The sequence below is a fragment of the Lichenostomus cassidix genome, chromosome 2 (assembly GCF_008360975.1).
Source record: "Lichenostomus cassidix isolate B80296 chromosome 2, HeHo_3.0, whole genome shotgun sequence".
NCBI lineage: Eukaryota > Metazoa > Chordata > Aves > Passeriformes > Meliphagidae > Lichenostomus > Lichenostomus cassidix.
Genome location: NC_139482.1, coordinates 137,543,652 through 137,567,070, shown reverse-complemented (window position 1 = coordinate 137,567,070; position 23,419 = coordinate 137,543,652). Strand labels below are relative to the sequence as shown.

Sequence of the window (23,419 nt, the reverse complement as noted above, 5' to 3'; positions counted from 1 at the left end):
TTTGGCAAAGTTAACATGTATAGAAAAACCCAAATTTTTTGTGCTGCGAAGTGTATAGCACTTGTTCAGTACGCATGCTACCACATGGTAGCACTTCAAAACAGACAAATTATTGCATTAAAAATACTGTCCACATTAGTGGTGGTGCTATAAAAGGAATATTTTGGCTGGTTTTCAGTATATTTTGACCAGATTAACCAAAATTTGCCATGTTCACTTTGCCAGTTAAATTGAGAGAAGTGTTAGCTAAGAAACTGGATGCTGTCTCTTCTGAAGGACTTGTGTCCCTTGGAGAGTATGCCTAGTCTTGAATAAATTTTGGGTAGTTTTAGTTCATCTGTCTTCTGGGTGCTCAGCATTCTTCAAGGAAACAGTATTCCTCCTGAGATTCATTCTGGTCCAGAGAGTCTCTGTGAGGAGGCTGTAGAGGGTGAGAGAGCAGGAAAGGTCCACCTTGTTCTTGAACCAGTGACCTGCCCTCCTGAAGGCACTTGCAACTTCTTCTTTTTGAGCAGACAAAAGACAAATCTGTGAAATGTGAGTTGAGACAGTTGTGAAGTGCAGACCAAAGGCTGTGGCACAGAGTTGGTTGTTACCTCCTTTGCTCAATGTCCACTGCAGCAAGCTGGGTGAGGGGCAGTGTAAAACCAGTCAGTCTATGGCACCTAACACTGGTGCAGAGTCCTTCCCCTCCGGTGGAGCTTGGCTTTTTAGGAGGCACGTGGATTGCTAGTCTTAAAATCAGATTCCTAAAGATATATTGACTTGAATTATCCTCTGGAAATGAAGGCCTTGAGCATCTGTGTTGTTTTTGAACTCCAGGCTTTTAGATTTATTTGCATTTTAAAATAATGATGGACCTTTTTTCAGTGTCTCAGCTGATTTGACCTATTCTGAAATTAGGTTTTCAAACAGTGAAATTGTTGACTAAGGATATTTTCAGGTATTGAAAACATGTCTGAATGGTCCCAGTGTTCAGTGGGCCATTACACCAAGGTTCGATTCTTGGCTTTTTATCTGATACATTATGTATTTTTTCTTTTGGGTTTTTCTGTTGGTAAGGTAGGGTATATATCTACTTTATGTTAAAGCCCAAATAAAGTTTCTAATGTTGGCAGTACTTTCTAGGAAAGGAAAATGTATTTATGTTATTCTAGTATTTTCTTTGGTCTTTTACAATATCTATTAAAACAAATTGCATATAGAGGAAAAAATATCCACCAAACAACTGCAATAGGGTTTACTGTCAAGATTTTTCAGTCAAGGCATTTTGGTAATACAGATTCCCACAAGTCAGTAATTTTCAAACAAAACACCCGTATTGTATAGTTTTGCACTTTATTTGCTTTAGACAGTTTATAGTAACGTTTTCTAGCTTCGTTAATGCCCCCCATATATTTGCAAACAAACAGAGCACCATTTTAGAGGAAGGAGAAGGTAATAGCAAATAATAGCAAAAGAGAGAATCTTTTGTTAAAAAATATCTATGTCAGAAGGGTGCTCAGGAGAGGGGTGATGCCTCAGGAGACAGAGGTTGCACATTCTCAAGTGCAAGCAGCAGCACTGAGAAGTGCAAACACAGCTGCTGGCTTTCCTCACCATAAGGACACCCCTGAACAAGTAATTTGTTTTAAAATGTGGGTACGCTGTTTAAATGTGAGGCAGAAGGAGGAAGCATCCTGGTGTGGCTGTTTGCCTGCCCTTTCTTTTGCTCACCTCAGTTCTGGGCACTCTCAGATTTAGTGACTCGTTTAGTGGCAACTTTGTGGAGTGGCTTGGGAAGGACTGTGACAGGAAACAGTGAATTCATTAGAAAACGTGCACAACTGTCCCAAATGCTCGCAGAATGAGTACTAAATAGAAGGAAAGAGCTCTTGCCCAGTCTGTGCTAAGCCTCTAGGTAAAAAGATGATGTTCTGTAGATTGGGCAAATGATGTAAAGAAACAGTTGTAAGGGTATCAACAAAAGTAGCTTGGGGGCTGTTATCCATTTGTGCAAGTTGGCAGCTTGTTGGAGCTATCTAGCTACTAATATATGTTATAAAATATATATGTTTAGTTAAAAGAGTTTCCATTTCTCCCTGGTGGGGACTGCATCATGTTTTAATTTCTGCAGTTGTTTTCCCAAGGCAAAGATGTTAGCTATTGATGCTTTATTGGTTCTTTGACATTTTTTCCACTATTGCCTTCATTATCATCTAACTGCTAACAGTCATGAGAGGAGGAATTGCTGACATGAAATCTGGATGGTTTTCAGTGAGTCCTTTTTCTTCTGGACAGCACTGCTTGCATTGTGTTCATTTATATGTTGCTGGGTGTACTGTGTTTAAGAAAAGGACTTGTACTGGAACTTGAAGAGAGCTTTAAAGAGCATGATATATCTTTATTCAAGTTTGTAAAAGATCTAGATGTTTTCCTAGGGTATCCCTGCTCTTGAATATTACACATCTCAAGTGGGAAATCATCTGGATTTCATGAAATCATCAGCCACATGATTTCTTAGGAATCTGTGTCTAAGTGTCTTTTCCCCATCATTACACGGACACCCCTACTTTGACAGTGTCCACCATTACAAGAGAATTGCCACTGCAGGGAGCAGACTAGCTCAGCTATCTAAAAGTCCACATTTCATTTAGTTTCATTTAATTATCACAAAATGCTTTATCTGTTTTCAGCTGCTTTTGAAAATCCAGTCTAGTTTTTCCTCTTCGTGACTTCATTTGGCTACAAAGGATCTAACTATAATTTCATTTTTTAGCATGTTGTAGCAAGTCATGTGAAAAACAAATCATACTTGCTTTCCACACAGCTATACCTTTGAAAAGCTTCTTTTAACCAATAGAGTTTATTCTAGCTACATTTAATAACTGGACCATGCACTTTTTCAATTCAAAATCATGGTCGCAGCAGGAGTCTTTTAGTTTATTCTGGAGGAGGTCTGTGTTCTTGTTTTAATTATAAAATGTAGACACTTCCCATCTTCATCCCCAGAAAATCCACCAAAACTTTTTGATTTTAAAGACTGAGCTTCTTTGCCAAAGTAGATCTTAGCTTTGCTTTTGAGATAAGCACTGACATGCTAAAGCATCAGGGCTCTGGGTGAGGAGCTTCAGCCTGGCCTCTGTTTCTGAAATTTGTACAACGATCTTGCTTTGGTCTGGCAAGGGGAAAGGTTTTCGTTCTGACTTGGAGATAGCTGTTTGATCAGTTGTGCAGACTGTCCTGAAGAGTGTAGAGGCATCTCTAGATTTGCCTTGGTTTAGAGACAGGCATGTGGTGCTGGCCTCTCCTTTACTGGCTGAGTGTTAGGGGATTTCAGAACGAAGCCTGGGTGGTTTTGCTATATTAGTTTCAGGATGCTGTATTATCATGGTGCCCTGGATGAAACACAAATTGCAAGTAATTTCTAGTAAGATTACAATACTATGGAATAGAATGCAATCACCAGCATATAGTGATAGAAGTCTGCAAAGTTTTCTGTAAGTGTACATAGGTTACTTCAAAAATACAGTCAGTCAGATATGGCAATTAAATGAGAAGGGCCAACAGACAGCAAAATGTAGTTTGTGCTGCAAGGGTGGGTGTTAAGTTGGAAAAATATTTGTCCAGTCTTGAAGAATGCCTCCTCATATCTTTAAATAATATGTTTTTTTTTTTTTTTTGTATTTTTTTTCCTTTTGAAAGGATATCAAGTGAGGTCTGAAAATGTAGCAAATTCTGCATCTAATTAAATTGTGTTGCTTTCTTTCATAATGAATATCATATTTTCATCTGCGCAAGGAGAAGCCTCGAAAAAAATTAAAAAAAATGAAAGCATGGTGTGTGTGTGTGTGTTATCTTTGTAATTTTTGCAGCTGTAGACAAAACTTAAGGATTGTGTAGTGTTGTTGCATTTGATTTCCTGTCAGTTGGCTCTGAATGTGGGTTTATCTGATAATCACACTGAATTCTCTTTCCTTAAATTTAACCAGCAGGCACAGTGCCTGTTTAAAAGGTCTGATAAGTGATAAGGTGCGTTGTTCTGTTTGATGGGATTATGTTAAATATTCCTGAATAGAACTCTGTTCCATGAAGGTGATCTGTTTGAATGAAGCATTAAATAGAAATAGAATTTATGTGTTGGCACAATGAAACATTACAGCTGTTGGTGTAAAAAGCCTTACAAAAAGTATGTTCTCTACTGTTTAAGGTAATTTATGGTATATAGATATATGTGTATTAAATACAATAATATATACATGCATGCATAGTTGGCATTTATATACATCTAAAAAGAAGAAACAGTTGAAAATTGGAAGAAGAATACAGTCAAAACTATCTAACAGCTATAGCTGGTTCCCCAAACTCTAATACTGAAAATGTAGTTTTATGTTCTGAAAAATACAGTTTATAATCTATTTCATATACTCATTAAATAATATTTCTCCTTTTGATGCCAAAAGTGACCTAATTCCAGACAGTGTTGCAGCTCAAATCACAATATGTCTTTGTTACTAAATGGTAAAAAGTAACTGCTTAATGAAACCCAGTATCAGATTTTTATTTTTTATGAATGAGAAAGGTAATGCACACTGTAAATGAAATGTAACAGTTTGTTGATCACTTTAGCAATTAACTGCAGCTGAAAAAAGTCTGCTTACTTAGACTGGTCTTATGCTCATGCTCTGAGGAAACTGTGGATTTTAATGAAGACAGTCTAGTGAGTAAACAAATTTCTAGGCAGTTGAAAAATGAAAATGAAACAAAGTTTACTCGTTTAGCATCAAGCCTTCTCTTTAAATAGTGCAGATTGTGTAAGTTTACTTTTTAAACAAACTTTTTATTTAATCTAGTTCAATACCAGATGGAAATGATGCGAAGCCTCCGCCACGTAAACATTGATCATCTTCACGTTGGCTGGTACCAGTCCACGTACTATGGCTCTTTTGTCACTCGTGCCCTCCTGGACTCCCAGTTCAGTTACCAGCACGCAATTGAGGAGTCTGTAGTTCTCATTTACGGTTAGTATGAGGTTTCCTTTATTACTCTTTTCCCCTCTTAATATTATTACTACTATTTTTGTATTCTGTCTTTTGCCTGTAAGAGTAGCCTGGCAGGCCTTTTCGAGTAAATACCAACCCTGTGTCTACGGCAGCCTCAGCAGCAGCTAAGTCTAGACAGGGTTTCCTTCTTTCTGTTTATTTTTCTTGCTATCAGAGCCCTGATGTGTACGTTTTGGAATGCTGGAGTAGCTGCTTCATTTTTATTCCTTCATCTCCCCTCCCTCGTGGAAGGGGCTGGTGGAACCCGACCAGATGTCTAACAAACCCTGCTTGCTAGCGTGTCTGGCTCTGTACGTGACTGACCAATCATCACACGAATTGCCAAGTTTTTTTTTATACCTCTGACAGAAGCATACAAAACCTGGACTGTTTCTTAGCACAAAGATTTTTTTCTTTTCTGCCTATTTAATGGTGTTTCCTCAAGCTCTCCAGACCAGATGTTCTGTGCTGTATCAGAACCGTAGGCAATTTAACAGCTTTATAGCCTCCCCCTCCCCAAACACTCACAGTTTGCCATATCTGGCAGACTTGCATATAGTTTCCAGCTGAGAAGTAAATGTAACGTCCTGAGTATCTGTCAGAAAAAATACTAATGAATACGATCAATCTTATGAGCTGCCCCAAAATTGTTTCAGTATGTTAACAATTGGATTACAGTAAAGAACAAGTTGTTAAAGTATACTTATATTGGCTGGAAACATTGCATCATCAGACCTTGATGAATTTTCCACTTGTTTCAGTCTATTTTGGTTTTCATTTTATCACCGATTGCTAAAAGTTTTACTGTGTTAAGTTTCAGACAACATGAATGTTAACACAGCTTTTATTCTCGTGTTGGCATGCTCCAGCCGTTATCATGCTGCAAGTGTTAAGCTTCTTTGTCCAAGGAATGTAACAGTTTGTTTAGAAAATTTCCCCCTAAATACAGCAGAGTATGTCAAGGCAAAATGAATCTTTGTATACACCAGTTACATTGTCATGCACAAAGCAGGATTGCAACTTGATCTGAATTAGCTTATTGCTACTCTAATTTTTTTTTTTTATAAAATGTCATTTAATGAGTATTTTAATTTACTGCATAATGACTGGCAGGAAAAATCTTTATTTAAATGAGGTCACTCTTACATAAGTTCTGTGGATAATTCATATGAAAGAAAAGAAAATGTGAATTGGACCTTTGATGGGGAAATAACATGAGTAGAATGTGTCTAGATTCTCCCCAAGTTCTCCAAGTTAAGTTTACTAATTGGCTTCACTGTATATCGTTGGATCTATTTTACATTGCAGTACAATAGGATTGCCTCTGCTATAGTCTCTTTTCTGTGTTTGTTGTCTTAATTTTTTTTCACTAGGACTACTTAGTAATTTTCCTCCTGTTTATGTCATTCAGATATTTAAAAAGAAAAAGGCAGTCTAGGTTTGGCAATAATATGCTTCCTTCCATTCTTAATAACAGATCCCATTAAGACTGCCCAAGGGTCTTTGTCACTGAAGGCATATAGGCTGACTCCCAAACTGATGGAAGTGTGCAAAGAAAAAGACTTCTCTCCAGAAGCGTAAGTAACTTCAAAGAATGTTTTCTCATAGGGTTTGCTGAAGTATTTGGGATGCAGAGTGGTGACTGGGATTATGGAACACTGTATTTTAAAATTTCATGTAACAGTGTGTGCAGGGGAAAATGGACCTATGTGGGTAGTGATAGTCATGCAGTGGCACAGTGGGCTGAGAAGGCTTGAAAGGCTGTCTGGGCATCTCTGTAAGGGGTGGAACCTGAACTGGGTTTGGGGCTAGTCAGTGGGTGTGCTGTAAGGACCATGGGGAAGGGAGCTGTATGTGGTAACAGAGCCAAAAATAGAAAAAAAAGAAATGGAGGACAGGAAATAGCTGGTCTGTCTTGAAGTTCTTTTTTTACCAGAATGAAAATAGAACAGGTATTCTGGAATAGCTGCCCCTGTGTATTTATTCCAAATTAACTCCCCCATGTGGACACAATCTTCTGGAGTAAAGTAGGATAATTACTCTGTTTCAAAAGATTAGCTGCTTGTTACAGATGGAGGCCTTAGCTGGCATCCTTTGCCTCCAACTGCTTGGTGTTCAACGGCAAAAGCACAAGCACTTGTTAAAATTACTTTTTTGAGGAAAAACACAGTGATTTCATCACTTGGTGTCTAAGACTGTGATAATGAACAAACGAATCTGTGATCAGTCAAAAAATGCAAAAAGCACAAGTTTTTGTTCAAAAATCAAGTATGAATATAAAGAAGTTAAGGCTCTATTTCTTTAGAAACGTACATCATGCTTTTATTACCAGATTTTATGAAAGGTATTTCTGTCTGCTTTATTTACTTTATTATAAAGCAACAGCAGTAGTTTTTGATGTGTATATTGTGAAAAAACACACACTGAAAATTTATGTTTTAATGTTCACCACAGAAGTTAATTATTCCAAAACAGACACTATTTTGTGAATTTAATTTTTTGGTCAGTAAAAATATTAATTATTCAGCTATTGGGGAAATTGTTTTTCATTGTAGTAGTTATGATTTTAAAGGTATTTTAGCATCGTGTGGTAACTAACTTCAATTCAGTTTAAGAAATGCTCATGGCAGGGAAATCAGTAGAATGTTTTGGAAGGGGCAGAGTTAATTCTGTCAGTACAGTCTCTTGCTGGAGGCTTTTTCATGTAGGTAATCTGTTAGCAAGCAAGGCAGCTGCTTGTTTTCTGAGAGATTTTCCTAGAGGAGCTTTTCCAAGTCTTTGTAAATGTGAGGTTTTGCCATGCAAATGCTTCGTTAACAAAACTTGACTCTTGTTTTTGCAGAACTATGAAAATCAAGAGTTTTTACAAAATTGTTGGTTGTAGGAGCAACAGTTCAACAAACAGAATAAGGGAGTTACTGTTTATATTAGTAAATACTCTATAACTTTTTTCACAGCTTGAAAAAAGCAAATATTGCATATGAAAACATGTTTGAAGAAGTGCCTATTGTAATTAAGAATTCATACCTGATCAATGTGATGTTGTGGGAACTGGAAAAGAAATCTGCAGTAGCTGATAGACATGAATTGCTCAGTCTGGCTAGCAGGTAAGTACTTGTTACAATAATGGATGTACTTTATTCGCTTTCCCAAACCACAGTTTAACACCTTGAGTGAAATCCCAGTCTCATTACAGTCTATGGAAGCTTTGCCTTGCCTTTTAATGGGGTTAACACTTTACCCTTCATGTTCTTTTGCTGAAGGAAAAACTGCATGGTAAAACTAGCATTCGATTCAAGGACTAAGTTCAGTCTGTAATCCTCATATACTTGCAGTGCTTGAAATGTATAAATATTTCAGAAGAGTGTGTTTCTTCAAGAAAATATGGGCACTCAGAAAATTCAGGCAGATCTGCAAGAAAAATTTGGTTTTGTTAAATATTCCTTAAGGATTTACATGAATTATTTTTAAAAAGAGAAATTGTATTTCTTTTGCTTTGGTAGCAGGATGCATTTGAAAATAAAATAGTAAAAGCTCCGAGAAACTGGCAAAAATGCCACTGATTGTCATGACAGACAGCATTCATGATGTCAGAAATTGTTTTAAGAGTTTCTAAAATGGTCTTATAACTTTATCTAAGAATAATTTTTGTTCTTGTAGCACCTTGCCCTGAAAATACACTTTTGATAACAAAGTAGGCATGACTTCTAGCAGTATGATCAAAAATTTGGTGGTATTTCAATCTTATGCAACACAATACAGTTGGGTTATTATTGGTCTGACTAAAATAATGATACAAAATAATGCAGTATCTTGTTGCATGTCGAAGTTGGGTTATATTCATTAATAGGTTTTTGGGGTAAAACACTTCATTTTGCATCAAAGTATTGTCTGCCAAGATTCTGATCCTAGTTGCCTCTTTTCTTTTTCCTTTCTTCTCCTGCTTCCCCTCCCTCCCCCACCATGCTGAAGGCTGAAGTTAATGGATCTATATTTCTAGTGGTTCCTATGTTGCCTAAGTTAGCAGTAATTTTCCACTTTCTCTGCTTGAGATTATGTGGATATTCTGAGGGATCTGATAGCTTTTAGAGAAAGTGATCAAGAGAGAACAGGCATAGGGTTGAACTCAGCTGGGGAATTTACAAATGCCACAAGTAATACTTAGTCAATAATTCTGCCCAGTAAAGTTGTTACTTTGCACATTGGAATTAACGAAGTGGAGAATTCTTGCTGAGATATCCAGTCTGCTTGACTCTGCAGGTGTTCTGTAAGTCTTTCTTTCCTTAGTCAAAGATCACAAAGCTTTTCCCATTTGAGGAGAGGGTGAGCACTGGATGTAGGAGGTGACAGTGATTTGAATCCTCAGCTCTATTGCTTTACGGTGGACAGGAGGACATGCTGAGGATACAGGTTTCCAGGTGACCTGTTGACAGCATTGCCCTTGGTTATTTCTTTGGGTTTGCTGCTGTATAAAGGGCTGGGACTACCCAGCACTGTAGATCCTAGAACGGGCTGCTGCTGGTGACACAATACAATTCTGGAAATATAATTTGAACAGATCACAAAGCACGGCTTTACGTCTTCTGTAGTAACTGTTCTGTGCCACTGTCCTGACTCAAGATAAAAGATAATAACTATAGAAATTACTTTCCATTCTGGTGTTGAATATCTGGTGCAAGACAGGTTTTTGTGTTTGTCCTCGTATCAGTAAATGGAATGAGAAATGAACAAGAAAAGTACCAGCCCAAAATTAAAAACAGAATTTCCTGGTAGATTTTTCTAGCTCACCTGGTCTATTTGAGGAAATTAAGGTGCTTAGTTTGGCTTGAAGGAGAGAAAGTCTTAGAAGTTACCCCCATGGATTGTTTGGATGTTTTTGTATGTGTCCTTTTTAAAATATTTGATAGCTGCTTTTAGTTGCCAGGCAGGTTACATTCAGTGATATCTTACATTGGTATTACTGGCAAAGCAGCTGGCAAATTAAAGCATTTTAATGCTTGTTTATTCAAGGTTAGATGACTTGTACTGCCTGCTGAAATATTTAGCTAGTTTTTACTTGAATTCAGCTACGAAGGTTACTCTGTCAAAGCATATATTACCTGAAGTAGGGAATTCAAGCCCCCACTGTTCTGGAGTTTTACTTTCACATTTCCTTATTTAGCCTAAACAGCAGTTTAGGCTAAAACATTTCAGGTAACAGTCTTTAATTTTGGCGCATGTCCTCATCACTTAACTTTGCTGTTGTTGACATTAACTGCAAAGCTTCTTTTTGATTTTGGCCTCATTTTTTGATTTTTCTCTTAGTTTGTTTTTGTTTGTTTGTGGGGTTTTTTTTGTTTTCATTTGTTTGTTTGTGGGGTTTTTTGATGTTGTTTTATTTCTTTGGTATCTTGGGTTTACTGGGCTTTTGGGCGCTTCTTTGTCTCTTTGGGAGCATCCCTGAACTTTTATACTCTCTGAAGCAATGGTTTTGGCAATAAAATTATTTACCCATAGTTCCTCTCTTCTGCAGGCTTTACTTCATCAAGATTCTCACATGTTCAGCCACCCACCTTGTGTGGGTTTAAAGCTCTACCTATTTGAGGTCCTTTGCTTACACCTTAGTATCTTTCTCCATTTGAAGTACATTTGTGATAATTGTATATAGTAAATTTTTTTTTGGACATAAAGTTGTGTTTCTGTTGTGAAATGTGAATTGACTCAAGTACTCTAGGTAAAGAAGTTGAAGGCAGACTAGCACAAGGCTAGCAAGTAATAACAAGTAAAGGCCTTTTACTCAAACAGTTATCCTGCTACCCTTAAGGACCAAAATGTCTTGAAGACTTTGGAGTACTGCCAGTCTTTTGATAGAGACTCAAGAATTAAAATCCTGTCAGATAATGTTCCAGATCTTCAGAGAAATAATTACAACCAACTTTCTCATTCTCATCCATCTCTTCCTTATTCTATTGATGATCTAGTTTAAATTAAAAAAAGCTTTTTTGTGGTCTAGCTTCATAATAGGGTTGTTCTATAATATCTCAATTTGTCTCAAGCAATTTTTCTAATAGTGTGCGTCAGTAGAAGCAAACATGTGCTAAACATTTACTGCACTAACATCTACTTGGCAGTTATATTTTTCAAACATCAGATGCATTATTTTTGCAGAAGTGACATAAGTAGGGTTGCTTTGGCTTTTGAAAGCAATATTAACCTTTATACATTGCACTGCTTATTCAAAAATCTCAATGGGCTTAATGGATTATTAAGATAATTATGAAAATCTCTAATTTGCAGATGGGGGAACCTGACACAGAGAGAGTAAATGTGTTGCCCAAAGGCACACATCAAAGTCGGAATAGAAAACGGAATGGAACTGAAGGCTCTTGACTTACATATCTCATTCAGACAAAATCCTCTTAAACAGCACAGGTTGAACTCAGGCTGAAATGCTGAGATGTAAACAAGTTCTGCTAAGTGGTGGGAACGTACCTTACAAATTTTTAATCAAAAATATGTGCTTTGCCCAGCAGTACTTCTTCTCTAATCCACCCAAAGCTATTCCCACCAGGAGGAAAAATGCTGTACAGGATGGCACTTTTCCCAAAAAGCAGTGGCTGAGAGGGGGCCTCGGTGGAGCTGATGGAAAGTGGAAAAAATGAGCAGCAGATACAGCATTTTCTAACGCTTCCTTTTGCTGTTCCTCGTTCTCATCTTCATTAGGCACAAGCAAAATGAAAAAAAGTGAGGGGGTCCAATTATGGCAGTTGTAGGCAAGTTTAGGGGACCATCTTTTTTACACATCTCCAGCTTCAGAATCATTACAGCCCAAAATTGGGTGCCTGGGTGCAGCACCGTGACTCAGACCTCAGAGGAGCCGAGAGAAGCAGCCGTCTGGGCTAGCATGGCTCCATGGGCTGTGCCAGCTGAGGCCTGGGAGCTGTGCCTGGAGACGGGCAAAACCAAGGAACAGGACGTGGGCACTGAGAGCCACGGGAATTGCTGCTTCTCTTTGAAGCTTGGGTGTCTGACTTGAAGCTTCATTTTGGGTGTTTCAGACCTTTAGCAAGTGTGTCTGGAGCCCTTTTCTGATTAAAGATGCTGAAGTAAATGTGGGCTTCATATGTAGTTCCCCACTATGAATGCTACAGAAGCGGAGCCAGTTTGAGGTTCCAACCCCAGCTGCTTGCCTTGTTTCTCCCCACCACCCCCATTTCATCTCTACATCATTCCCACCCTCAAAGATTTTTATTCCCTCATCTGTTTCAGAATATGGCTGTACAAATAGCTTTTGTGGAATAGTATGATGGAAAAAGTCAGACTCCCACTCTTCCCTTCCAGCCTTTCCCTCTGCCTTCCTTAAAAAAAAAAAAAAAAAAGAAAAAAAGAAACCCCAACAGGGGGTGTTTTTACATTTGCAATAGACTATTTCACTGAAAGAGCTTGAAGTGTGCCCACGCAAACAGATGAATCCATGCAACTCAGAGTGCTGTAACCTTTGGGCAAAGAGGGAGAGGCAGGAAGATGCTGATGCTGGAACCTCTTGAACTGACTTTGCTGGCAGCAGTGAGCTGCACCTTTGCTCTCCATAAGATACATCTGCAAAGGGAGGCTCTGGTGGTACAAGCACTCCCTCAGGAAGAGGAAGGCTTGCATTCAGGTCTTAGCCAGACCTGTATCCTAAGAGGATGCCCTTGTGTAGTGAGTGGAAGCAGGAAAAACGAGACAGGAAAGACCATGAGTGTTATCTGCAGATCAGGCTACTCTGCTCACAGGTTTCTACTTCTCACCCTCAGAATTAATTGACCCTTGTATTTGATAATTGTTAAACAAGGAATCAGAAGTAATCCGTGTGTAAATGATCTAATTTTATATCTGCCCTTGTGGGTAAAGGATTATACCCCATCAAATATAAGGCTGTTAGAGCAAAAATGCGCAGCACAAGAAGTTGCTTTCCAGACTGTAGCTTCTGGTCTGTTTTATGATGTAAAGAGGCTTTGACAGTTTCCATTTGGCAGTTTGTATCTGTTTGTCATTTTGGGGCATTTTTGATTATGCTATCTAAGGTACACAGATAAGTCTCAAATGATAAATTTCCAGAAGTTCTACAGGTCACTCCTTACAGGTCCATGCTCCTGGGAATAGTTGCAGTGAAGGAGTGCTCTCACATTAGATTATTCTTCATTAGATATGTAAGAATCCACATGGCAGGTACTTTGTCTGATTTTTAATTTTTTCCCTCTCTTTTATGATCTATATTTCTTCATAAAAAAGAGCACAGTCCCCATGTGGGGGGGTCTTCGTGATGCTTAGTATGAAAGCAGTTCTGCAGCTTATAGTTTTCTTCCATTAAGATTCACTGATACCAGAGGGGAGGGGTGGTCTCCTGGTGCTATCTTAAGGTGGAGCTATCTTCTAGTTCAATTCAAGAATGCTCTCAGATTATCACCACTGGGTGATCTCAGACCTGACTTGTTTCAGATGAAACTAAACTGAAAACAGGCATTGGGAGGATAATTACTATGCTTCAGCCTCTTTCAGATCACTGGACCATGTCAGAAGTAGTGATAAGAACCCCTCCAAACACATGTAGCATGGCCATTGGTTTCTCAGCACCAGCTGTTTTGCTTTATAGATCTGTTCCTGTTGGTCTGCGCTACTTGCTAATTTAAATGTAAACTCAATTTAATTGACTCTTTTGCTGAATCTGCTGACTGAAATGCAGCCATTGAAATTGCAGTTTCTTTATTACTGATCCCCCCAGAACAACAACAAATGCAAGTGCTGAGCTCCATGTTGTCTACATTTGGCTGTCACAGAGCCCTGTAGAGAAGTGAGTCTGGATAAAGATGTGAGCGGCACATACTGGCACCCCTTCTTAAAATAGATATATAGATATATTGATTTTTTAATATGTATTGATGCAAAGAGGGCATTTAGGTACCTGGCAGTGTGGTCTTTGAGATCTGCTGTAGGGAATGCACAAGGTGTGGAGGTGTCTAAAGGACCCTTTGGGCAAATTAAGTGTATGATGAGTGTTATGGGCTGGAGCAATGTGATCTAACTTCCTAAATATGACCAGAATAAATTTCAGCTGAATAAAACTTGCTTAAACATTGTACATACGCATTTTCACAGACTGCTTCCTGTTGGTCTATTTTTTTAAGTGATGGAGCAAAAAAGGGCATCAGCCACATGAGAACTGAGGAAAAAGCTGGTCCTGTATTTGCAGCATACTTATCACTTCATGTCTCAGTTCACATCTGTTTAAGTTATCTGTTTTTTGTTTCCCTGGCAATGAGAGCAAACACTGTGTAACTGCAACTTCTGACAATAACTCTCTGTTTCTGTACTCTGCTGTACTAAGCTGGTCCCAAAGAGATTCACATAAAATCATTCTTTGTAACCTGCTGTATTTCACATGGACACTATCTGTAAAATACTTATGTATTTCTGTTGTGCACATACCTTACAAGGCTATTAGTGTGCACCTACACAAGCATTTCTGATAATACCCAGTTCTAACACTAACTCCATACAATATAAGCTCTATAAAAAACTGAAAACATGCACACCCCTGGTCATGGCAATATTCCACAGTTCTAAATATCATGTACTTGAAATGTTCAACCAAAAAAAACCCCAAGAAGTTTAAAAATAATTATTATAGTGGCGCCTTTCTTGCTGCTATGTAGCTGGAATCCTCCTTGCCATCTGCCTCTGTACGCAAGTGAGATTTAACACTCTGGCTTGTAAATAAATTGTGGTCTGAAGTTCCTGATGCAGCCCTTTGTTCAGTGAGCAGCTCAGTGTGTGAAACAGCTGTCCTTGCACTCAGAGATAAGGGTGTCTGTTCTCTGCAGGTATTCCTAAGTGCTTCTGTCTCCAGCCATGAGTTCTGTGGATTTGGGAAATAATTTACAATTACAAAGGCATGTGCATAGTATTACATGTGTGGTTCTCTTTTTACTTTATGCCTGTGTCTTCCAGTTAGAGTTTCTCCAGTTCATAGGATGGTAGGAAAGCATTGTGAAAGGCAGAGAGAATCTCAGATGGTGAAACAGTGATCGAAGGATGTGATTCTGACACTGAAGTGCACCAAACTTTTTATTGGAAAGAAACTCTCATTAATAGTAGTAGATTTCAGTTGAGGAAGAGAAGGATGGATTTTAGCTTTTTAGTTGTTGGTCTTCAGCGAAGCAGGGCTGGGCAAGGCTTAGATCAGAGCCAACAAACTAGCTTCTGATCAAAGGGATCAATAGAGAGCCGAAGGTGTCCTTTTACTGCTCTCCCCTGTAAACACAATTTAGGAGGATGTCTCCATGGGCACCAACCTAAAAACTTCCAAAACTTTGACTTGGAAGGTATACCTTAACTTGAACATTCCTGCAAAATACTGAATCCATTGCTAAAAATGGTAACAATAAAAGTTGTTTAACAGACTGCATTTGTCTGGCCAAGGCAGTAGATCGCATAACTGGAAGTGGACGCGCCCAGCCTGCTGCTTCCATGTTGCCTATGGTATGGAATGTGGAGCTGGCTGGACTGGACACTGCACTGCCTGTCAGCAGCTAGGATCAGGGGATGTCTGCTGAACTTCCAGGCATGGCTTGATAGACTAGTTAATGAGGTGGAGTTCTGAAGAATATTTAACTATTCTTATTCAGAATAATATTTAACAGAGGGGTGGTTAAACATTTGTCAAAAACCTGAAACCAAATTTGGGTAGTGAATTTCAAGTAGTAACTTGAAACCAAACTCTTTGAACACATCTCCTGGAACATTGCTTGGGTTGCCTGACAAAAGCATCAGACTTCTTCTTTTACATGTGTGACCTGCATCTTTAATAACTGTAAATTTGTGCAAGGCACTGTTTTTTCATTACTGGGAGGTTCCTGGAAAGACCAAAACACTTAAACATGGTATTTGCAGTAGGGCAAAGATGCTAGAGGAGGAGATGCCATGTAAAGTATCATCAGATAAATATAAGAGCAAAGATAATCATGATCTTTAAAATTTGCAAATAGTGCTGTTAGTGCAGAATATTGGTCAAGTGACAGAATGAATTTTTAATTTTAAATCTTTTTTTTAGTAGTAAATTTAATCTTTCATGAATGTTTCTCCTATTTCAGTAATCACCTTGGGAAGAGTCTGCAGCTGCTGATGGACAGAGTGGATGAGATGAGCCAAGACATCGTTAAATATAATACCTACCTGAGGAATGTAAGCAAGCAGCAGCAGCAGAAACATCAGGTTGGTAATATGGAAAAACCTGAATGAGAACAGTTTTTATACACTTAGTACAGTTTGGATTGTGTTATCCAAGACACATGAATTGGGATCTAAGCAAGATCTTTTAAAAATATACCTGTTAAGTAGTGTGGTGGGTTGACCCTAGCTGGGTTCCAAATGCCCAGAAAGCCAGTTTATCACTCCTCTTCTCAGCTGGGCATGGGAGAAAAAAATGTGGAAGCCTCATAGGTTGATCTAAGGGCAGGGAGAGGTCACTCACCAGTTCCCATCTTGGGCAAAGCAGGTTTGACTTAGGGGAATTAGTTTAATTTATTACCAATCAAATCAGAGTAGGATAATGAGAAATAAACTCAAATAATAAAAAACCTTCCCGTCACCTCTCCCTCCTCTTCCCCTCACTTACTGGGCTCAACTTCAGTCCCCATTTTCTCTCCTTCTTACTCTCAGCAGTGGAAGGGGACAGGGAGCAGGGGTTGTGGTCAGTCATCACATATCTCTGCTGCTCCTTTCTCCTCAGGGATAGGTCCCCTCACATTCCTCCCTGGCTCCGAGGGCTGCAGAGGCACAGCTGCCTCACTGTGTTCTGAACCATGGGTTGCAGGGGAATCTCCTTCCTTACTGACCTTGGTGTCTGCAGGGCTGTTTCTCTCACATACTATCATTCCTCTCTCTTAGCTGTGATTAAGGGCTTTTTACTCTCCCCTTCTGAAATGTTTTATCCCAGAGGTGCTGTCACTGTTGGGCTCAGCCTTGGCCAGTGGTGGGTCTATCTCAGAGCCAGCTGCTGTTGGCCATATTGGACATGGGGCCAGCTTTTCACAGAATCCACCTCTGTAGCCCCCATGCTACCAAAATCTTGCCACACAAACCCGATATGAGAAGATTTATAAAATGAGTTAGTCAGTGGGGAATTACCAAATGAATTCACTTCTAGTGACATGTGATATGGATTTGGCTTTCTTTACTATTTTACATATTTGTTAGTGATTTATGGTAAACCAAAATAATTTATAAATACACCATGGACACAGGGATAAGAGATTCAGTAAATGAAAGAGGTGAAACTACAAGTTTTGTTCCAAAACAAACTGTGTCTTAGTACCATCACATGTAGTCATGCAGTTGGAAATAAAGAAACATAGTCCAGTGGCCTGGGAAGAGGTTGGACTGTTCTGTGATTGGAAAGGACATTTTAGTCATGCTTTGTGTCAATAAATAGTGATACTGATTGGGTGATGCTGACTTTCAATTCCTGGTGCCAAAGGGCCTCTTTAAAATCCAAAGCAGTCTGATTAGAGAATTTTGAGTATGGAGAGCAGCACTAGATGACCCTGCTTGAGCAGATGGGTTGTAAAAGGTGACCTCCAGAGGTCCCTTCCATCCTCAACTATTCTGTGATTTGCAGTCAGTATTACTTTCTTTGCGCTTGCTGTCTTTGATAAAGCAATGCTGTGTCTTGACTGTAGGGAAATGGTGGTAAATGGGAAAAAAGCACTGTGAGAATTATTTGAAAACCTGGAGAGAAGATTTCTGTGAACACAATTCACATCATGTGATAAGTTAACAAATTACTTGCTTACTCAAGAGATACCTGCATGAAGAATAAATTTGAACTCTTTAATCTAGCAGACAGAGATATGACAAGATTCAATATTGGCCAACTGAAAATGGGCCAGATCATTTTTAAGATAAAATGTTGCAGGTGTTGCCACACAAAGTAAGTGATTATTAAAAAGAGCACCTGTTGTTCATGTGAAAGACTTCATCAATGACTGTTTTAAAATCAAAATTGCCTTTTTTCACATAAAGGGAATATTTTAGGGAAGCAGCAAATGGTCAGCGATCTGTCCTGGCTACGTAATTCCCAAGGACATAGAAGTTTCATGCATGTTACCTTCAAAAAATTTCCTTTATTGCCTAATATGAATAGAAAGATGGCATCTGCTTCAAAGGTTTTTGTTAATAACAAGGGGATCTGTTTATTTTGAAAAGCAGAGCAAAGTAGGTTCCATGGTGTCTCACTTAATTTCTTTACTAACTATAGCTGCTTTAGTAGTGGCTCATTGCAGCATACTTAGTGGTCGTAACTTCATTTCTAAAATGGAGCAATTGTGATTAAGAGCAAACCATTTCAATAAAGAATAATAGGCAGACTGCTGAGAAGTGAATAGGGTAATGCAAAGAAAGAAGAAACTACATGCAATTCACATACAAATATGGGCATTTCAGATTTTATTTTTAACATTGTCCAAAAACATGTATTTGTCACTACTACTGGAAAAAAATTACTTCATTTGATTATGCCACCAAGTAAGAACTGTTTTCAAACTCAGATACATTTAAGTAAGTGGGAGAAAACATTCTGTACTCTTTGCCTCCTTATTTCAAAGACTTTTTTGTTATGTTGAATGTGAAGGCTTTGATGACAAACCTTATAACTAAATCCTGGCTGTCACATACAGTATGAAATCTCACATAGTTTTTGAATTGATTAACTTCACAAGAACAAATGTTTATCTGATAGCTGCAGAAATATTTGTCTCTATTTTTATAAAGTTTGAGTAATCTGTGTGGCAGAAACGAGCACTGAAAACAAACAGGTTTTCTTATGTATATCAGAATAATTTCTGGAATCTGCTACTCTATTATATTAATGGAGAAATGAACCACTGTGCTTGGTTTCACCACTTTGTTCTCAGTTTGGAATTAATATTTTTTGGCTTAAAATGCCTTATTTAATCAAGTTCTCTTCCCCTTTCACATTGATATTGTTTTGACCTTTAACTTGGATAAAATGGAGTATTTCTGGTTTGTGTAACTATCTGAGGTAATGGCTTCTCATACCCACATATTCCAACCTTGCTTTTCTTTTCTGTGTGGGGCAGTGGAGGCCTATATCAACCATGCTGTATTCTTTCCATCATATACAGTATTTATCTCTGAAAAATTTTAAGAGCTAACCCCACCACCTCTGTACTATATAATTCTCCAGCATCTCACTTATTTAAGGTGCCAGTGTGGGATGGGGAATGCCTTGTTGCCAGTGAATTGAAATAAACTGCGAATTGCATTAGCATTGTTTGTAGTAACCTGAATTGCACTGAATAATGTAATTTTTAAAACATACTTTCTGGTTTGTTGAAAATGTCTGAAAAGAAATTTTTTTGCAGTTTTGTCCTGCTGCATTTTGATTCTGTTGTTTTATTTTCAGTATCAACAGAGACGTCAGCAAGAAAATATACAGCGTCAAAGCCGAGGAGAGCCCCCTCTTCCTGAGGAGGACATCAATAAGCTTTTTAAACCACCACAGCCACCTCCAAGAATGGAGTCACTCCTTATTGCAGGTAGTGTTTAGCAGCGTTTTCAACTTACATTTTAATATAAGAGTGTCTGCTTGGGAAAAAGTGCAGTTGCATCCTTTGAAAGCATTTTAATTTTTCATTGCCTTTTCTGTTACGGCGTGACATTTTGTCTTGGTAACATTTCAAATCCTATCCTTGATATTTTAAATTTGGAATTTTAAAGGAGAAATGGAAAAATGCTCCAAGAGGCAGGCTTTCTGCATGGATGGGTGTAGTTGCTCCCTGCACTCATGCTCCTCCCTCAGCTCCAGAAGTTCAGGAGCTGTACAGGCAAGAGGGAGGAATGAGCTGTTCAGGTTGGAACTTCTGATTCAGAGCAGTTGATGGCAGCCCCAAGTTATTGATAACATTTCTAGGTTTGAGTTGGCTGTTGCAGCAGCTGAGAAGGTTTTGCTTTTTATTTCAAATAGAGTGGGCATAACTTCTTTGTTTTGTATGGCCAGAGATTTAGGGAAACTATCCCCATCTTCTTGCACCCTCAGGTGAGGGAAAATATAAATGGGAACAAAGCATAGATAGGTAGAGATACCACCCCCCAATTTCTTCACCTCACTGCTGTGCTGCAGGCATGGCAACCATCAGTGCCTGTCCTGTGCCTCCTGGAATAGTAAAAATTCGTGGGACCTCACAGTGTCAACAGAGAGCAGACAACCTAGATACACTGCTAAGTAAAATAAGTTTGGAAAATGTAATGAGAAAGGAAATTGTTTAAGTGTAGCAGGCTTTTTGGATCAGATAGCCATCACCTTGTTCTGTACTCAGAGAAAATTCAAAATCCTGGTAATATACTGTACATAAAAGAGTGCTTTGACATTAAAAAAAAGTGAATTTGAATTACCTGAATTTTGAGCTGACCAAGAGATTATTATTTTAATATTTAATAGTTTCACACTGATAATAAGTGCTGCTTTTAGAAGAAATAATGTTCTTGATTTATTATTCCTTACAGAGTCTTTAAAAAAACCTTATTGTTTTTATAGTTTTTAGCAGTTACTGAATCCTAGCAGCACTAAAGTATTTTAACATTCAGCTCTAGCATAGCTTATAAAGAGTGTATGTATGTAGACGTGTGTTTTATGAAAGTGAAAGCTTAGGATGAATCACCCCTTACAAGAAGAGGAATTGAAAACTATTATACTTAAAGGAAAAGACAGTTTTTAGCCAAAGCACTTTCTTTGTTTTTCTTTTACCATAGTCAGGGGAAGAATTGAAAGCATCCACTTCAGCTTAGATGAAGTAAAGTTTGTGGATAAAAAATAAAACTTAGCTCTTTTGTCTCTGAGGCGTTTAAAAACTTTTCAAATAGAGCATTAAATCGAGAGTTTATTGGCCTTCTAAACAGCCTTAATTTTGATTAAACTGGCTTCATGTTTTGCTATTCCTAGCTAACAAGGGAAATAACTTGTAGCTGTAAGAGTATAAAAATGTTTTGATGGGCACGTTTGATTTGTAAAGCACCGACAAATCTTCATACCCTGATGATTTTTGAAATAGCAAATAAAGTGAAATGTTAGGTGGAAAAAAGGCTAGCGGAATGTCTGAGAGGAATATCACAATTTTCAATCTGCTGCTGAAAAATATTTGTTACAAATATTTTAATGGACAAAGCAAATGCATAAGAGCAGAACTGAAATTCAGTCTCGTAGAATTTTTAGAGCAAGAAGAATTAATTGAAGAATTAATGTGATTGAGCTTTAAGTTCAGCAGCAAGAGCTGCTTATTCTTTTTATTGCCATATGTATTTTCAGAAATTGTAAGCAGTATAGCTGGAAAAGTAAAGGTTTTTTTGAGCATACCAGTTTACCTGTTCTCCTAAAACTAAATAGTTTTCTTTCCAAACCTATTTGAGAATCCTGAAAATGTAAAATTCCTAAGTGTAGTGTAGTTAAGCAGTGTTAGTGGCTTCTCTGTAATTCCTCAGTGGTTCACACACATGTGGCTTTTACAAAATTATGTTCTTGGGGATCTTTCTGAATTTTAAAACTGACAAGGGTTTACTCTTCTTTCCTTTCGACAGGTCAAATTAATACCTACTGCCAGAATATTAAGGAGTTCAATGCACAGAACCTGGGCAAGCTTTTCATGGCTCAGGCTCTCCAGGATTACAACAACTGAAGAAACTTTGCTGTAGCCCTCAACAAAAAGAGTTATTTACAGCTTTACACTGTTCATGATCATCTTGAAAATTTATTATATTGGGAAGAAAGTCTTGTAAAACAGAATCAGCTTGGTTTATGTAGAATTCTCCTATAAGAAAAATAAAGGCACATTTTAACGATTTTTTAGTATTTTCTTACTCGTTGGCCCTATTGAACTGGAATTTTCTGTGGTCACTTAGATTTTATAGCTGTTTGGCAGTTGTTCATGTTTAGTCATAGCAAATAATACAGGTTTTATTTAACTTGGAGTTGGAAATGAAAACAAATATTACAAATGTTCAGTATAACTGACTTATAGAAGAAATTTAAGATTTCCCAGTTTTGGTTGAGAAGTTACAACTGTAATGTGCTAGACATTTGGGGAAGTTGCTCATTTTTATTTTAATCTCTTTGGACAGTCTGGTGCAATGGTCCTTCTGTATCACAAATGTTTCTTAGACTTCACCTTCAGAACATACAAAACCACTGGGATGTGGAGACTGATCCGCACCATTACTGTGCTGTGTTCCCATTTTCTCTTGCTGCCACCACCCGGGTTGAAATCAGAATCTGGAATCGAGAAATTAAATGAAAACCAGGTAATGGTTGGCTTTAAAGATCTTAAAGGTCGTTTACAACATAAACAGTTCTGTGCAATTCAGTGATGCTACTGAATTGTTCACAACAGAAAGTCCAGAAGTAGCTGGAGCAGCCAGCATGGTATGAAAGAGCAGTAGCTTTGTCATGTGGATGAGTCTTGATTCCTGAACTCAGGCTACCTATCTTTTTAACAAGAAAGTTAAAGATTTAGTATGTGGCAACTCACACATACTACTATCATGATTTCCTCTTTTCTTTTTTTTTCCTCTTGAGTTCTTTCTTGCATGTCATTGTGTCTTGAATTCCAAGAGCCTAAAATGGCTGAAGGAGTGTGGTTTGGTCTTTTAAAATAACATCCTCTAATTATTGACTAAGTTTGGAATATTTCAGCCTCTAAGGTGAATATTTTTTAAAGTCATAAGTGTGTGAAAATTGGGGTTTAGACTAAGAATTTATTCTTTTCCAGTCTAAACTATAGTGATTGCAGTATTTATGTAGATATGCATGCAAATTGTGTTCAGCCCTCACATATCCGGCAAATTGCCAGGCTGATCTTTTTACTTTGGAAACTTTGGGCACTTTTTTAACGTTAGCTTTCAGACAGTGAACTTTTCTGAAATCAAAGATCTCTGAAGTAATCTGCTGCAGTGCCACATGATTGTTTCATTTCCTATACAAAAAAATACTCAAACTCTTAATTTTTCTAGTTTTCTGTAGCACCAAAATAACCCCCAGGGAACAGAACTAGGAGCAGATAATTAGGCTGAAATAAGGCATTTGAGAGAGAAAAAAAGTCTTCTGGATAACTGAGAAAAGAAGACTGACTGTAGCTTCCTGTGTCCAGAAGGAAGCAGCAGTAACATTATCCTAGGAAAGTCTGCAAAGTTAGCAAAACAAATGCTTGGAATAGGTTAAAAACAACCTCTTTGTTTTGAATTAGTTCTTTAAGATTGAGGATGTAAATGTGAGAAAGAAGGCAGTAATATTCTTCTGTGCTGAAGTTTAACAAGATCAGTGGATTTTATTTAGCCTGACTGAATGTGTTAAATATCAATTAAACCCCATT

The 23,419-nt window shown here is 38.0% G+C and overlaps 1 protein-coding gene across 1 annotated transcript in view; it reads left to right on the top strand.

Moving 5' to 3' along the window:
• Positions 1-21,893, top strand: part of EIF3H (eukaryotic translation initiation factor 3 subunit H) — an 85,317-nt gene extending 63,424 nt beyond the window's left edge. Inside the window, exons 3-8 of the mRNA XM_085053442.1 lie at positions 4,833-5,000; positions 6,499-6,598; positions 7,979-8,128; positions 16,133-16,253; positions 19,465-19,597; positions 21,633-21,893. Coding sequence (XP_084909568.1) covers positions 4,833-5,000; positions 6,499-6,598; positions 7,979-8,128; positions 16,133-16,253; positions 19,465-19,597; positions 21,633-21,730 — 770 coding nt within the window. The 3' untranslated portion in view covers positions 21,731-21,893. The remainder of the gene's footprint in view (positions 1-4,832; positions 5,001-6,498; positions 6,599-7,978; positions 8,129-16,132; positions 16,254-19,464; positions 19,598-21,632) is intronic.
• Positions 21,894-23,419: the final 1,526 nt, after the last annotated feature.